The 18,258-nt window shown below is 39.3% G+C and overlaps 1 protein-coding gene across 3 annotated transcripts in view; it reads left to right on the forward strand.

The window, feature by feature from the left end:
• The window catches only part of quo (quattro), a 31,923-nt gene that overhangs the window by 4,344 nt on the left and 9,321 nt on the right, over positions 1-18,258 (forward strand). For 2 of the 3 annotated variants that reach the window (XM_042407209.1, XM_042407210.1), the window contains exons 1-7: positions 6,848-7,190; positions 7,920-9,462; positions 10,483-10,677; positions 11,052-11,175; positions 12,086-12,179; positions 12,687-12,773; positions 12,863-12,979. In XM_042407209.1, coding sequence (XP_042263143.1) covers positions 6,888-7,190; positions 7,920-9,462; positions 10,483-10,677; positions 11,052-11,175; positions 12,086-12,179; positions 12,687-12,773; positions 12,863-12,979 — 2,463 coding nt within the window. In that variant the 5' untranslated portion in view covers positions 6,848-6,887. Of the gene's footprint in view, positions 1-6,847; positions 7,191-7,919; positions 9,463-10,482; positions 10,678-11,051; positions 11,176-12,085; positions 12,180-12,686; positions 12,774-12,862; positions 12,980-18,258 lie in introns of those variants that run through there. The other variant, XM_042407211.1, reaches the window with a different exon arrangement.

Consider the following 18,258-nt stretch of genomic DNA (forward strand, 5'->3'; position numbering starts at 1 on the left):
ATTGTCCTAGAGAATAGTAAGAGACAGATATTTTCAGCATGCCTGTCAACAGTGGTGTTGTTCTTACTTCCAAGCTTAAGTTAGATGGTCACTGTTCATTATTCAGGATTCAGGGTCAATTAATGAGTAACTTGTGAAATCCAATCTCAGCTCACCCACATATAAACTGTTTTTAATTCTTGGACTTTGAGAGATATGAGGAAAAAGGCCAAGCCAGAAATCTGACACACTATTTATGTGGCCTCCTCACTTTACAAACATACTTTCAGTTCTTCAGGACTACAAAACGAATGAATGAATGAATAAAAGGAACCCTGCCAGATTAAAGGGCTGTTAGCAAACTCACACTCTGTTTACTTCTGGCAGGAGTGACTTTAGAGAAATGATGTGGGAGTTTTGTCTTATAGGGCCCTTTTTACTGGTTGAAAAGGTTTTAAGATGGCTTAGCTGAATGAAGTGCCCCTCTGCTGAGTTTAACAAGAGTGGATCGCACACAAAGACAACACTGTCTCATCGCCAAACAGAAGATACCGACTCTGTAAGGAGGAAAGAGTAAGGGAGGAGGGGGAGTTTCTGAGAAGTTATATGTTTATATGATTATGACTAGAACTATAACTAAGACTATGACTGTTATCATGATTATGATTATGATTGCTCCAAGTCTCAACATCTTGCCAATTCTTGGATTATGTGTGAGTTCAGTGATAGTTTTGTATAATCTTCAAACACATTTATTGTGCCTTTTTTTAAACCTCAAAAGAAGAGAAACATAAGATTTGCATATAGATGTGATTTTCTTGACAGTTGGTATACCTTTGATCTTATTTTTCAAAGTTGTTTTATTTACTGTCTGTTTAGGAAAGAAAACATGATTAGGTGTCATATCCCATCAGCACTCTGTGTCCACACTGTGATTAGCTGTTGGTATGACTGAGTTGCTGGTGTGTGATACGCAGCTCTTGGACATATCTGCATGTCCAAACATGCAGAATTCAGGGACTATTCAGCATTTACTGGCAGGTCTTACCTAAACTGTCACTTCTGGTTATGGTTTGTTTGTAGCCCGGAGGTGGGAGTGACAGTCCATTTCTTAACAGGATTTCAGAAAAATGTGATGACCAGTCAAGAAAGAGACATCAACACATCCTTTCAGCATGTCACATTACGAGCTGTGTCCATTTATGTTGAAGTTAATCTTCTTTACAATCACACTGTGGTCAGCTTACCTTCCTTAATCTTTTGACCCTTTGTGGCTGATGGAAGATACACACTGTGCATTACACACCTTGACAGCTTGTTTATACGGGCTATCTGGGTTCTGACTTTCTTGGACCAAAGCCTGAGGCAGTGCAGAGAAACATGCAATTACCTGCTTAATACTCAACACTGCAAAAACTCCCAGGGGGCCTAAAGGGTAGACAAGACAAAGAGAGAGTGAACTATTACAACAAATGCCTGTTGTTCACACCAGCATGTCAATTCGGGATAAACAATGATCTTTGTTGGAGACTGAAGCTCTTTTGGAGATAAATCACAGGCTACACTGGACAATAGTGGGCAGAGAGGGAATCCCCCCTCTGGTCTTGAATGTGTACAGGCGGCTGTGGAATGTGGTCATCAGCTGGACGTTGATCAAACCCCTCCATCTTTGCGGGCCAAGATAAAGGTTCAAGATTTAAGTTCGATTGAATGCGCCTCACTGTGGAACACTGTGGAAAGAGAAGTAGCAAGTTTGCTTCTGTCAACAAAAGGAAACTAGATACTGCACAGTGATATACTGCACTGTAAAAAATTGTGTTATCAATAGATGTAGGGAACTGATTGTGTCTGGTTGCTCACTTGAGACTGAAAAAAAATGCTGTTAGCTGTAAGTTTTTGTAGTGGGAGGAACTGTTAAAAATACAAAAGAGCCAGACAAAACAGCAGAGAAACTCAAGAACAGCACTGGAGTTTAATGGGACACAGCAGACTTACTTCCAAGCAGACTTTGAATGGGAGTCACAGCTGACTGGCCAAAAGTGTAGAGGACTCATTTGACTGTGGGCATGTGGATAAAAAAGAGTAGAAGTAGACTATTTTCTTACAACCTTTAGCAACACAGTCACTAGAAATATATGAAATCCAGAAACATTAATGTGTTTAGATGGTACAGTATAGGACTTTAATGGTGTTGCTCTAAAACAGCTGCATTAATTTGTAAATGCAGGTGAATAAACTCACCCATTTCAACTGTAATGGTGCTCCTTTGATAGGCTGCTTTTAAAGGTGCAGTGTTTAGAATTTAGTTGGATCTAGTGGAACTGGAATTAAATATAATATTCATAAGTATTTTTTCATTAATGTATAATCACCTGAAAATAAGTATTGTTGTGTTTTTGTTACCTTGGAATGAGCCCATATATCTACATACGGTGTGAGCCCGCCATGCTGCACCACCAGGTTTCTACAGCAGCCCAGAACAGACAAACCAAAGACTGGCTCTAGAGAGGGCCTTTCGGATTTTTTACAAGTTTTGTGGCCACTGTAGGTTCTCCTACATGCTTGGAGGAGTATTCAATTTGTTGCAATCTGCAATGTCACCATTAGATGCAACTAAATCTTACACACTGGCCCTTTAATTAGTGTTGCACTTTCTGTAGCTTAATAGCTACATAGATGATTAATATTTAAGGCCTTTACAATAGTTTTTTAAAAAATTTCAGCTATATCTTGCACTGATACTCATTAAATGGGTTCTCCATCCTTGATTTCGGTCAAAGGGAGACTGCATGAAAAGACCAGGAAACTCCAGCATACATCTGAGAATGTCAGGCATATTCATGACATTTATAGAATATGCATTGCACTTTTTCACTTGGTGTACAACCTTTCACCCCCACTGAGTGCCCAGACAGACACATTATTGCTGCTATGAACTGGGAGAGCTGTGGTATCAGGAGGGAAACCAAAAGATATTTTGAAAAAAGTTAAGGCCGTGGGAATCAATAATGATCTGTAAAAGATGCAGGATAGTCAGAGAAATCATATTGACATATTGACAAGAGAAGCTGGAGTAACTGAGTAGTACATAAAGGGTCTAGGATTCAGCCCTGTTTCCTACACATAATTTCTAGGAGACAGGGTCACACGATTGCACAAGATTTCTTTACTATTTTAGCAGTGTTTTCCATGTTTTTTTTTAATGTACCAGTGGCAGATGTTGAATGCTTGCATGCTCTCCACCCAGTGCGTCACATGCATACTCTCTATTGTCCAGAAAGGTTGTGTTCCATGGTCGATATACTTCTGGATATGTACTTTTTCAGATCCAAAATTGCTTTCTTACTGAATCTTGCAAGCACTCATCTAGCACATCTTTAAACCAGTTTGCTTATGGGCATAGTATCAGTTTCCTTTGATTATGATGAATATGATGTTATCATGATTTTTAACATGTTTATGATTTAACTGAATAATTTCAGATACAAAATCATTCTACCTTTCAGGACAACATTTTTGCTTTGTCTCAGAGGAAGCCATGCCGAACCTTTCATAGTTCAGGCCTGTTTGGCATGTTGTCTGGCAGTTTGTCAGATGTAATGAGATACAGAAGAACTCACAACATTGGCAGCCACCCTCCCTACCCTCAGTACACTTGGCTGGCCAGCCAGTCTGAACTGAATCCAGCTGAACTATGCTTAGTAAATCTCAAGAGGGTCTCACTTATATGAATATCACTAGCCAAACCACCCACAGAGAGGAGTTTCAATCAGGGGGGAAAGTCTCATGCTTTCAACTTCCTTTGTTTTTAGAAGAATTTTACTCAAGCATAAACTTTTGTCATTTCAGCCAAAAAGAGGTTTTAACCTCAACTCAACAGAGATGCAAATGAGTTTTGGGGTAATGGTATGGCAACAATTAATGAAGATTTCAGTTTAACCTAGTATTAAATGTTTGATTTTAAGTTAGGCTGCATAAGTGTGGACACTCTTTAATAAATCTTTGGAATCAATGAAATCTGTACATCTACATGAGTAACCGAGCACATGCCAAACTGTACTTTCATTGTACTAAAAGTTACAACCTGGGAAACTGAATTTCTCCGCCCACTACAGTAACTTCACAGAGCTGTGTTTTATTAGATATGACCTCAGGTTTACCGTAAGTTTTGAGAAATACAGTAGAACTCAAAGTTGAATGTCTGTAGTCAGCCTAAAACAGCTGTGATCCATTACCATTCAAGAGCCAGCCTCGAAGGTATTTTGTTCCCCATTTCCTAATCTATTGTGACAGATGTGCACAATCAGAAAAAGGAAGCATTCTTTTCTACTGAGGACATTCAATGTCTACAAGAGATACAAAGACTCAGTGTAAGTGGTCAAATATTGATCTTGATTTACATCCAGCATCCCATATCAATCACTGCTGATTAAAGTTTATTAATAAAGCTTATTTAACACACACGCACATACAGATACTTTTAAAACTCAGCTAACTTTAAAATCAAAAGCTAAACTGAATAATTTAATGCTTTAATGAATAATCCAGTGAATCATGAACTACAATTGAAACTTTATGACCTTTGCCATAAAGTTTGGGACCTTTGTTACCAGTGTTTCATGGCTGTCCAAGGTCCTCACACAAGCATCAGTCTCCCACAGTAATAGTCCCAGTGCTAACCAGTGTGAGGTCTTTGAAGCTGCTGCACTTGTGTTTACCCTGGGCCAGTCTCTGGTCTTGGTTAGGCCATCAAGCTAAATGAGGAAGGGGCTAAAAACAGATTCCTTTGTTGGGCTGGGAGATTAACACAGCAGGGTACTGTGAACTGATTGTATGAATAGCATGCCTGCTGCGGCAAGCAGCTAAGACCTGCCCAGATCCAAAATAAGTGTCAAGTCCTGAATTTCAACTGCCAGTATGTTATGCCTTTTCTTTTCTTTACAAAGAAACATTTATTTGACAGTGCTGTCTGTGAATAAATAATTGTACACTTCAAATATGTCATACAGGTGATAAGTATGTGAATAAATAATTGTACTTATCAAATGTGTCATACAGGTGATAAATGGGGAAACAAATCATAATAAGAAGGACTGTGCACCTCTATCCATCACCAGTCAAGATGGAGATATTAAATACCTCTGCATAGAGGTTTCAGAGAGAGAGATAAACCAATGACTGCATCTGAATTATGGTAACTTTGGTGATCCCTTAAATGGCAAAATTTTCATTTGTCCAATACTTTCGTTTATGAAATTGTACTTTGTGGTAAACATGGTAAACATTATTCATCCTAAGAGTCAGCATGTTGTCATTGTGAGTATGTTAGCATGCAGACGTTAGCATTTAGCTCAAAACACATCTATGTCTAAGTACAGCCTCACAGAGACGCTAGCATGGCTGTAGACTCTCATTTTTGTTCTTCATTACTTTAACAAAGGTACAAACTTTGCCATTATTTTTTATACTTCCATAGATTATATGGGACATATAGCACAATCAAATCAGTGTTCTACATGTCATTAAAATGCGTGGCTGTTTTACTAATCTTTGTTGACAATCCTCACTAGCTTGCAAGTGCTATTTCACTAGAAATTCTTTAAAGATGGCCCCTTTTCATCTGAATGGCTTCCGTGTGTTTTCTTGGACTTCACTCATGGCACAGCTGGTGCTAGGAGCTTATCCAAGGACTCTGAGCACTCAAATGGTTTCCAAAAGCAGATTTTTTTACATTCAGTAAACAGCAGCACCAAGTGTGCCTCATGACAGAAAATTGTGTCATTTTCTTTATGGGACCATACGTAGCTTTGTCTGTTCTCTTTTTCATGTCAGTTCAAATAAGATCAGACACTGACCCTGGTCTGTTACAAATATACTAGCTTAAATGAAGTGTATCCTGGCCATATATGAAACAAGTTGTGCATTCTTAGGCAGGACATACTTAATCATCTCCAGATACAGTTCAAAAATGCTTTTGATTAGTCTCACTCAAACATACCTCTCTTGATCCTCTACAGTTTTCAGTTTACCTCAAAGTCCTATGTTGAGTCGATAGATTTTGGTAAATATGATCTTTTGCGGCAGGTTTTAGTTGTTGGAGGTAATAGTATCCGTAATGATGGTGTACCATAAGAATTCACTGATCCAAAAGTGCACTCATGCAGAAATGTATATCATTTTTTCCTTTTGTTCCTGACTCTGAAAACAGAAGATGCTTTGAAGGATTCCAAACCAGGACAGCCAGGGATAAAACAGGCCAAGACAAATACCTGTCCCGTCATTTTGCATTTGCAGAGCATTTATTCTCAACATGTCGTGGGCCTTCTTTAAATAAATCAGTGTTATAACAAGTCAAGCCCAAACAGACATTTACCTCTAAAATTTATGGGCCACATTATATACACACAGTAGATACAGGGTGCTAATTTTCACACACATATGTGAAAACCATGGTTGATCATCGATGAAACACCAAGACCAAAATTAATAAGGGTAGAATAGGTAAACATAAACATAAAAAGCAGGGCATGATGGACCCTTTGGGGGGTATGTGGTATGATTCCATAGCCACTAAAAATAGTAATTTTTATTTTGCCTAAATTAAATATTTTATTGTTGATTAACCTGGGTTGAAAGATCAACACAATTCTGATTTGAAAATAATGTGCAGCTCACACATGTCCTTCTCTATTTAGGCACTGATACAGATACAGAAGCCTTCATTGAAGTCACAGCAGCTATATTTTGTAATAATTTGTAATTCTAGTTTTAGGATGATTTTTTACAGAAGTCACAAAACTAATTCTACAAAAAAAAAAGATTTCTTTCTCAGTTTGTAATTAAGTAAACCTGAATCATATACGTGTAGTTTCCATTGATTTATTTGTCTTGGTGCTGGTATTCTTGAGATGGCTCCTGAACAAAAGTTAAACCAGAGTCTGACAGTGAGTGTAATATCCACCAAGACCGCACAAACCTCATCTCACCGACCTCTGTTTCTTTATGTCCTCAAGAACCCAGAATCTCTGGACTCATCCATCCAGAGTGCCCTCTCGGCTCTCTTCCCACCTTTTGAGGCCACGGCACCTGTCGTCCTCAGCCAGCTGTTTCGCACCATTGAGGAACGTTACCACGGTGATGCATTGCAGTGTCTCCTGGACTTCCTCATCCCCTCCAAACACCTGCTGGAGAGTGTCCAACAGGCTGCTTGTGTGAGTATCAATACTCACACACTTGGTCCTTCTCACTCTTGAGGATTACTGCATCTACACACATCTTTTAAAATTCTATAAGATGTACCATTACAAACAGCAAATCACTCTGAGACTTTTACTGTATTTCAGAAATGTATTGCAATTTGTTATTCAGTTAGATTTGGCAGCTGCTCTCTGAGGGAGCTCTCAAAGAAAGGATTCTGCTTTGAGAACAAACCGATCAGCATATTAAACAGATTAGTTATAACGTGCAGAATTCAAAGATTGTTGTAAATATACATGAACATTAGATCTTTGCATAGTTAACAATACCAAAAGCTATAATACATAAGAAAGAGGAGGCTGCAGTGGTAATAGTGAGAGCTGTTAGATTAATAAAGGATACCCCGCAAAATTGATGATACTTAATACTTGATTATACTTGCTGATGTATAATGCAACCATTCCTTACATTCTATAACTGATTTTTACATAAAATCATGATGAATTAATCAGCTACTTATTTGAACATTGTGACGGTACATAGTTGTATGTAGTTAGTTGTACATATGTTTCAAGTATACTGGTAATAAATAAAATCTAACATTATATTCTAACAAACAGTCTACTGTAAATGCCTTAGTTTATAAAATAGGAAGCTAGAAAACTACATAGAAATATTAAGAGTGTATTAATCACAGCAAATTAGAACAGAGCTACACTCAAACTGTGCTCTTGTGTTTCCAGGCTGGATACTCTGACGTGGTTTTCCGCCATGAGGGCTGGCCTCTATGTCTCCATGACAAAACCGTCATCCAGTTAGCAGCCGTGAACCCTTTGCTGCTACGTCCTGGAGACTTCTATCTACAGGTGGAACCTTTTGGCGACCAAGCGGCTCGGATTGTTCTGAAAAGCCTTCTGGAAGAGGGATGTCGACAAATGGAGGAGACCCCCATCCCTGAGACTTCCTACCCCTGCATCTTCACTGATGACTGGCTGCAGGACATCAACGAAGGACGCCATGGAACTCCTCTGTCACAATGCTTGCTTTGCACTGAACAAGGAGTAATCAAGTTGCCCTGGGCCAAAATTGCCATCCCAGAGTTTTTGGACAAGCCTAAGGTCATGCCCACTTATCAGGAAGCTCCTCCTGAGCCAAAGCAGATCTCAGTTCCCTCCCATTATAACTCGTCCACCCTCCCATTGGAGACAATGATTCTTCCTTCAAAAGACAGGATGTCAGCATCTTTGAGACCTGTGGACTGTTCCTCCAAACTTGTCAAAGTGGACTGTGAAAAACGAATCCTCAGACCAGGCCCCAAACCTTTAATCAAACCTGTGGGTTGGGTTTCACCTAATACCTGGGACAGTCGTAACTATCCAGAGATTGAGGGTGATTATGTTGACCTGGTGGATATCGCTAAGGGAAAGGAGTTTGTGGGTAAATGTGATGGCCACCCAAACCCACCCAAATCAGTTTTGTTCAAACCTGTCAGACCACCTCCACCTGTACCACTTGGGAATAGTTTTTTCTGTGACCGCACTCTTCAGTATGCAGAGGAACCTTGTACACCATGCAGCCAGAGAAAGTTGGGGCTTGAGCCAACTGATCAAGACTTGAAGTGCAGGTATAGAGACTCTTACCTGGCAGCACTGACAAACCCAGTCACCTTTGAGAAGGGGAGGGTAGACCTCCTGACTGCTCTAGAGGAGGTCGGCATTCGTGAAGAGGGAGAGTTAAGACCTAAGGGTACATTTGAAGCTCAAAAAGATGAACTTGGAAAATGTTGTAACCACTGTAAAGAACCTATGACAAGTCATGAGCTCTGCCAATACAGACATTGCTGTAAACCAGCACCAGGAAACTTTACATCTCACCTCAAAGACCCTCCCACAAGTTCTGAATCAGAAGACATTATGAGGGAATCACCCATGGTTTTCAAATCAACCCCTGGCTTGAGCTATAGTCATAAAGTTCAGACAAAGCTCATTTCACACCAGTTAGGGCACAATCCAGTATCAGATAAATTTCTGGAGACCTGTGATAGCGACATGAGAGTACATCAGAAGGTGGACGTGGTGAAACCATCAGGGAAGCACAAAGTTAAGCTTAGGTCTCTGTCTACTGTGTCAGAGACTTCTAAAGGGAGTCCACTTCTCTATAAACTCAGTAACAGGAGCCACAGTGATATTTGTCCTGAGACAATTAGCAACATAATGCAGTGTAAGAAAGCCGAACTGTTGGATCAGGTGACTCCAAAGGTGGAAAGAAGGAAGTCCCCTAAAAAAGGTAAGCAGAGGCAGCAAGTAATAACGCTGAACATTCAGACTTTTTTGATACAGTCTTTCATTCTCTGTCGAATATTTCCTGTTAACTCCCACTTACACACACAAAGTTTGTCCATTATTATTATTATTGCACACGCAGCCATTTATCATGAAGTGTTTCTCAATGCTCGAAGGGCCACTGAAAATTCACGCCAAATAGACTGATTGAAACTCAACCATGACCTTGCGTGCTTCAGAGAATGTGCTCCACTAAGGGTCACAGTTCATAAAGGCTCTTTAGAATGAAGGTTCTCAGGGCAAAGATCAGACTTGAGAATGATGTTCCTCAAGGGATTCTCCCACTGCGGTCTGGGATCTTTGGCAGTATGGCTGCAGTCACGTCATTCATTATCAAGGGAGTGAACGGAAATAGCGTGCTGCACCCCAATGAAAGGGAGGTCCTGAACTCGCTGGAGAGTAAAAAGAAAGAGCAGAGCATTCCTCTAATGTAGAAAGACATAACATGCAAGAAGGAGGTTTCTGTGTCCCCTGCACCCACTGGCATGCACCCTCATGCCCTCAGAAGGGCATGCTGAGATCTTGACTGAAGACATGCTTGTCATGGACTATTAAAGTGGCAAAGAGAGAGAGCACAGGCGAGGCTTTGTTGGCTCTAAGGAGAGGCCAATTAGGATGTCTGAAATCAAAGCCAGGCTTAGTAGCCAGGCCTCTGCAGTGTTTTGTTACAGAGACCATGTCCAATGTTTAAAGGCTGTCTGTACACAGCTGTGTGGGGTAGGTTTATGTTGACAGACAGCTATTAAGACTTATGGCTGAAGAGCTGAATAATTACTATTAGCATAAAAAGACAGAGGTTGCTGGACAGAATATAAAGTTGTTGGTTTATAGGAAATCTGCCTTAGAAGAATGTTCTCAATAAACAATCTGGATTAAAAATAGTTATGAGAAAGTATGAGATTTTAATTCATAAGGTTTTTTCTTGCTTTGGTGGGGAAACTATTATGTTTGTGTTTACTGACAGACTCCCAGATAAGCAGGAGTGAAACTCCCTTCACCACAGATGGACCAGACTCCCGTCTACAGAACTCAAAGATAGACAAGCTATCATCTCAACTTTCTTCTACCACTTCTGACACTCCTCAGTCTCCACAAGCCCAGGAATCTAGATTCAAAAGCATCAGTGGTCTGCTTGACCTGGGCATCATTTGTTTACCAGGTAATTTTCACTAATGAGTCTGACATCTGCTTTAAGTTAAGAATCGATTCTTAACAACATGATTCTATCTTGCAAAAAAGTCTGTGCATTCACCTCACTCTTTTGTCTGCATAAAAATTGATGTTACACTGACAGCTTTTTTAAAAATTAAAAAGTGACCATGTGACCTTAAGTATTCACCTGTGACCTCAGTAACTCCAATGGGACATTTAGATGTGAATGATCAAATGTTAAATTATCTGTGACTCCCAACAAGTCACTAGACCTGTGAAGTGTTTTGGATTATTGTCCGAAGGTCTTCAAGACCAAACATCAAATACAAACAATTATATCTTACTACTTTTTTCTCTTTTTTCTGACTTGCCCACCTCCAGGCAGCAGGGACAGGACAGGTAGGGCTGTGGTAGAGGTACATGGTGACAGGAAAGAGTGGACATCCCCTCCTGTATCAGCCCAGAATCTCTGCGAGTTACTGCTCTACCTACACACTATACCCAGGTACTGCAAACACTGCCTTAGTCATCTCTGTGTTAAAAAAGACCAATACCTGTAAATGAGTCTGAATCATATTTGGAGGAAGGCTTGACCCATGTCCAGTGTGGAGTGGTGATCTCGTCAGTTTCTCAGGGGAGGAAAGCTGTAGTTGTTGGCTTAGTGTGCAGTTCCATTTGTTGTGGTATGAAATAAGAAGTACGGCCACAAGGGGGCAGTAGAACACAATTTTTAAAATGTATTTCCTGTAGTCAGCATGCTTTCACTGGCATCCAGACTGAGTGATCCCTGATGGCTCATCCCTTGAATAGTAACTGTTTTACAACTAATAAAACAATAGATTTTATGCATAATCACAACCTTATGAACTGAATTGTTTTCTTGATATGTAGTGCTTTAAGATCAGCTGGCAGTAACATTGACCTGTGCTGACCTTTTGCAAAAACTGTGTCATTCCTCACTCTCAATGGTCTACTAGCACTAACACTTCAACAGTGTTATTTGTTTACACAGGGTTTATTGGAGTCTTTGAAGTTCAAACAGCTATTCTACCAGATAGCGTGGCCTTTCTCTGTCCCCCAGTAAAAAGCCATACCACAACAGTCTCTAGCCAGGCTGGCTGCCAACTGTCTGGTATGCAGTGCCTTGCTAGAATTAGCAGTCATGTCTGATGTAGGCTCACACAAAGGTAATCCAAGAAGAGGCCATTAAGAGGGGTGTGTGAAAGCGTCAAAGTGTGGAATGGGATGTGTGAAGAAGAAAGTGTGTTTGTGTGGATGTCAGAGAGAGATAAAAAGATAAATAGAGATTTGAGAAGCAGAATAAGTAAAGCACTAAAAGCCTTTATCACATAAAGACCATTGTGATGAAGTGAACATGTTCTAATGTGCTCTATCATGACTCAACGTTGTGGTAGGAAAGATGTTCGAGAGCTGGGAATGACTTTGGTGATCAATGCCAGGAAGAAGACTCCTCCGCCTCACCTCTACAAAGCTCTGCTGATGGCTCAGGTTGAAACAACAAACCTGCATACACATGTCAGAGAGAACAATGAACTAGAACCCTCATCTAACATCACACACAGATACAAACACACACACACACACACACACACACACACACACACTCACTTATGTCATCAGAATCTGATATATGCCAAAATGTCATCATTCTTTGATTCCTAGATGAAGAAAGAGAATGCCAGGATTAGCCAGTATGTCTGAATATGTGAAACACAAACACTGAATGACATGAGAGTTAATACCAAATTTGTACAAGTTTCTGATTTGCTAGCAGTGAAGAAATGCACTAGGGGGAGCAATCCCCTTTTCTAGCAAGTCATAATTATATCTTTTAAATAGAGAGAGGGGTTAATGCAGGTTAAGAGTACATCTGATGTTTTACCATTGCAAAATGAATCTCATATTTAAATTCTCAGAGCAAATAGTGATACTTATGTTGAATCTAAACACAGTCAGCCCTGGTTTTGTCTTTAACTGATTGACTCCCTGCTACAGGAACAAGCTCTCCATGCTGTTCACAGTGTTGTGATGCTGGTGGATAAAGACACGTGTCCACGCCCAGAGAAACAGCCTGGGTTGCAGGTGAGAAATGAACACTCTTTGTCATTTTGTTCTCATTTCACACTATAGATTCCTCTTTGTCTGACCATGTATTTTTCTTTGTCTACAAGATGGACATGGTGACCTCTATGAAAGCCCTCAACAAGACAGTGGAAGCTTCCCAGCTGACCTCTGACCTGGGGGGGACCTTCTCTTACAGCCATACAGACTGGCTGCAGTTCCATCAGGTACTGAATATTCACTCTGTATTTACAGAACCGCTGCAGCTGTGTTTTCACATTTCACAATCGCTTTGGAGTTTCCCGTAGATTCAGAGGAGACTGCTGTTCAACCACAGTTCACTTGATTCATTATACACTCACCAAAACAAAAACATTCACATCTTTGTTGTTTTTCAATGCCACATTGAGTTTTGGTCTTTGAACTTAGGGTGGGAGAGTATGGTCACAAGGGGAAAGAGTTATCTGAATTTAGATTATATTATAAATTACTGACTGTTAAGGGAGGCAGATATTTTATATTGGTCATGCAACATTAATCAGTACACAGTTCCTTACTGGAACAGGCTCATTATGTACTCCTCCTCATTTTTTGCATTCACTTTGTTTTTTAACCAAATGTTGGCTAGGTGACATAAAATATTTTTTAGTATTTCAACACAATTCAGTTGAATGGGCAAATGACAAGTGGTTGTATGTATAGAACCAGTCAAACGTTTGAACACACCTTCCATGCAACTTTTGACTGCTACTGTATACATATACATATACATATATATAAAGTATCCAAAAAGCCAGGTTCCCCTCTGAGTTTTTCCATAATTGACTGACTGGTCCCTAGACAGCTTACCAGTTAAGGTTCAAGGTATACATTTTTTAAAACTAAATGTAATATTTTAAAACCCAATTTCATTAGTTAACCTAAAGGAAGGAGTCTGACTCCAGCGCTAAAACTCCAAAATGCACATTAGAGGGTCATCGGTTGATTAAAGGGAAAATCAGTGATTCTAATCCAACACACTTTTTGTCCAATTCAGCGAATATTTCCTCACGGTCCACTAACTGTCTGTTCTGTGTGTGCGCTGAAAGAAAAATCCAGTGTTCATACACAGAACTGGCTCTGTAATTGGGCAGGTAAACACATAAACACAGTGGCTCAGAACCAGCCACACAACACTACTCCAGTAAATCTGCAACAGGCTGTGTTCATGCTCATGCAAAGAACAGGGAGAAGTCATCAGAGCAGCTGTCTGTGTGAGGACATGACAGTCTCCCGTCTCCAGCACCCGTTGAATAATCAGGGAGGACTGGTGAACTGGAGAGAGAGAGAGGCCGTGGCCAATTCACATAGAAAATGTTTTCTCATGGAACAGATACGCTTCCATTTTATTAAACATATCAATCCACACTGAATCCGAGACAGTCTCATGGAAACCCCTGCGTTTTTTTACGCTCAGAGTCTGTTTCTGTTGCATTTAGTGAAGAGTGATCTGAGCAGGCAGCTGTTTAAATCACACAAATATCTTGCTACATGTGTTTTCAACTTATTAACTGAATCAATTAATCAATAAATACAAACACTGTCAATTTCTTCTCATGGAACCGACATGTAAACTATTTTGGTTCAGTAAATTTCAGTCAGCCTGGTGAAGGCAGTTTGTCTGGCCGCTGTCCTCTCAGCTCCCGAGGAGCTGCAGCTGACAGACGGCTGCTTCTATGGACAGAGATGCTAAAGGTTGAGTGAGAAGTGGGGAAGCTGCAGAGAGACGGATTGTGTGGATGGACTGTTGTGCAAGACAAAAAATTTTCCACTCGTGATAATGTGTGATAAGAGCAGAAGTGACTCTATGGCAGATGTCCTGGATTCTGTCATATTTCTCTTTTGGCAGAGCTTCTGAAGGAGCACGAAGGGAGGGTGTATTAGTTTGAGTGTTTAGTCCAAATCTGAACAACCTTTCTTCAGAACAACTGACTCCACTTTTAACTGGAACTGGAAGCATGACGTACATGAAATTGTTCTGCCACAGAAATTATGCTTTCTGGTTTTTTTCCTATAGTAGTATTTTGTTTGTGAATTACTGAACAATGTCACATCTTTGGGTCCCTAAAAAGTAAAACAAACAAAAAAAATATTTTTACATGATTCTTCAATTTAACTGGCCATCACTCTCAGACATATGCAATCTGTGACATGCGGGTATAGGAATAACATTACACTTGTAAATTAATAAAAAGCACTTGTAAAATTAATAGGGGCATCACCTCCATTGATTAATCAATTAATAATTAATGAGTTAATTAGTTAGGAGGAAAACTAATTAAATTAAACAAATCAGTCTTATACTTTACCTGAAAGTCATAAATTCTGAATGCACTGACCTCCATCTCTGTCGTAAAGGAATACACAAATACAATGACTTGGCGATAAGTCAAGATATTTATTGAACTACCAAGCGACAGAGATGAATGGGAACACTAAGCATATATACGTACATACAACTAGAATGAATGGATGCATGACTGAATGGGTAAATTCAATAAACAAGTTATTGCTGACAGAATGAATGAATGAATGAATGAATGTTATCAAAAACAAGTCAAAACGTAATGAGGGGCAATTAACTCTAAGTAAAGCCAATTCTGGTCTTGTTGCATTCAGTGGCAGGCTGCAGAGTTTGGAGCTCTGAGTAATCAAAAGAGTCCTTGGAAAAGTCTTTTTAAAAAATTGGAGATTACAAAATAATATATATTCAAATGGCAAACACTGTGGGATGGCTAATGGTACTTGGCTTGTGGCTTTAGGTTTTAAGTCTTTTCAGTCTTTCTTCTTAGTGACAGTTTTATTTTTCTAGAGCTCTCAGAGAAAAATGAAAAAGACGGGCCATCACAGCTGGCCAGGCTGAGAGAAAAACACAGAAGACACCACAGCAGCTGTCAGCGAGAAAGTAAAAAACAGGACGCGTCAAAACCCTTGCTCGCGTATGGTCAGTGTGTGAAATTGTAGCCAATTTGTTACAGGGATAGTCAGTGCAGTGTCTATAATGTGAATTCCTGATATTAAATGTTCATCTTCAATTTTCTGTAGTGGTCTCAGTAATATTTTCTGATAAATTGTACTGAAGTAGCATATCAAATGAGATGGTTAAGCAATGTTTGAGTCAAAAAAAAAGGTTATAATTGCAGTTGGAAGAACAATACTTTCCACTCATATCTTGGGATGTTTGATTTGAAAGAACACTTATTTTAATTGTAATTAAAACTACTCTAATTACCTATATGTTAACTCCCTCTGCTCTTTCATCTGTTTCACTTTGTGGATGTCTCTTGTTTTTCACTCTGAGTGTTTTGTCGGAGTGATTGTTTTTTAGGGTGCTTTAACTCTGCAGGGGTGGGGGGTATTTTAGTTCATAATAAAAGGAGCATTATTTGTGGTCAATTGACCCACTCAACCTCTCTCTGGCCTTATGAACCTAAACCTTTTTCAGAGACTTCAAGACTTTTTCTTTTTGCTAATTTGTGTTTTTTGGGTAGCATTTTTGATATACACTCCAGATATTACACGTTTTTCTTCAAAACATAGAATAAGAAAGATCTATGCTCCTCACCACGGGCGTTATGTTTTAAAATGGGGGAGAAAACTTGGAAAGGCACACAATTGGCAGGCAGTCTGGGGCTCCTCCCTCAGAAAAAAAAACAAAGAACAAAAACAATTGTAATTTTAAACAAATGTCCTGCATTTTTACACCACCTAACATCATGGATTAAGTCAAGAAACAGCCACCTGCACTAGTCTAGATTAGTTAGATTGAGGGTGCTACGAAAACCAAGAATGCATCAAGAACAGTTTATAATTGGGTGGATCAGGACAGGAAGTGATTATTAGAAGAATGGGTATTTCATATTTAAAATTATACATATGAAAACATTATGTAGCCTAAAATGATAGTAGGTTGCAGGCTACTAGGCCATCCAAGGACAAACAATTTATATAAATGAAATAGCCTTAAAACACATCACAATATGATTTGTATAATTAAACCTGGTTAAACAATGTTAAACGTGAGGGTTGCTATTCTCAATACTCACAAGGCCATCTTCAAAGTCTAACAACTACAACAAAGTACAGACAATTTGGATGAATGAAATGGTCTCACAACTAACCTAAAAACCCATTATTGGGAATCGCGAGAAAGTTTCAGAGTGACAGAGACACAGAGCGTCCCCGTAACCATAGTAACTCACTCTGACTCCTGCTTGCATGTGCATGGCACAAGGGGAGAGGGAGAGATGCTGTGCTGCTGCCAGAAGAGCCACTGACTGAGATTACTCTGAGCAGCATGCATGGGAATACATTACAGTATAATAAGTTTGTGTATATTTCTTGCTGAATATCTCGCTGCTGCACAGTGCTGCTGTTGTGCTGTGCTGCTCTGTCTTTTCTGTCTGTGCTCTGTCAGTGCCCTCTTTTCACGCCACAGAGTTATCAGTTATGACAAAAAGTGTGAAAAGTGTCAATTGTGTCAGTCTCACTTCAAATATTCATATAAAAATTCACTTCAAATAAAGGGGAAATAATTTTATTCCTGTCGACAATCTGAAAATTACATGCTTGCAAATCACAAACACATCATGAAAACCAGTGAGAAAACACTTAGAAATTGTAATATTGATACAGAATAAAATCAATAAACCTTAATTTTCTAATCTGTAATTAAATCTATTAAGATCTAATGTAATTAAATCTATTAATTAATCTATAATTCTAGCAATTGAACCATAGATAAATAATGCACTTACACTGGTTAATATCAAACAAATTGAATGCAATACTATAGAAAGTTGTTACCAAAATGGTCAGAGATTTTGACCTTCCTATAACTTAATAGTTCTGAGCACAGCACAGATTAACATTGGTTAGACAATAGCGGAAGATATGTATTTTTACACATTTTAGCAGGCATTCTCAAACAATTTTATACAATCATTGTGAGTTAAAAGAGAGAAAAAAGAGGACACACTCAGAAAGGAATGTGGGCTTCTCAAAATTTATGACTCTACAGCTGGGAAGAAAGTTCGTCCAGGTTGATGCAGTCTGTATCTGAAAAGAAAAACAAAGTCGTTAACTCCCTGAAAGGCCCATTTTCTCTTTGTTACTGGGTACCCTCTGTGATATGAACTGGGTTTTTAGTTCTGTTCCATGACTTTCCTGATACCTTCATCCCTTGAGGTCAGAGGACAATGTGTTTGTGCTCTTGTATCCACACAGACTGTTAGACCAAAAAGAATCATAATGTTTTTGAAAGATTTTTAACATCCTCTTATATTCCTGGGTTTGTCCCCTTCATGGGCATATGTTGACATTTTAAGGGGTAAAAATCATATCAAACCAAATATATTGGGAAGCACTGATGTAGAAACCGATGGTGGAAACACTCTCGAGGATTGCCTTCATGTAGTAGTTATGTGTCTACAGAACAGACAGGCTAAGATGAACAACAAATTCTCAG

The sequence above is a fragment of the Thunnus maccoyii genome, chromosome 3 (assembly GCF_910596095.1).
Source record: "Thunnus maccoyii chromosome 3, fThuMac1.1, whole genome shotgun sequence".
Lineage (NCBI taxonomy): Eukaryota > Metazoa > Chordata > Actinopteri > Scombriformes > Scombridae > Thunnus > Thunnus maccoyii.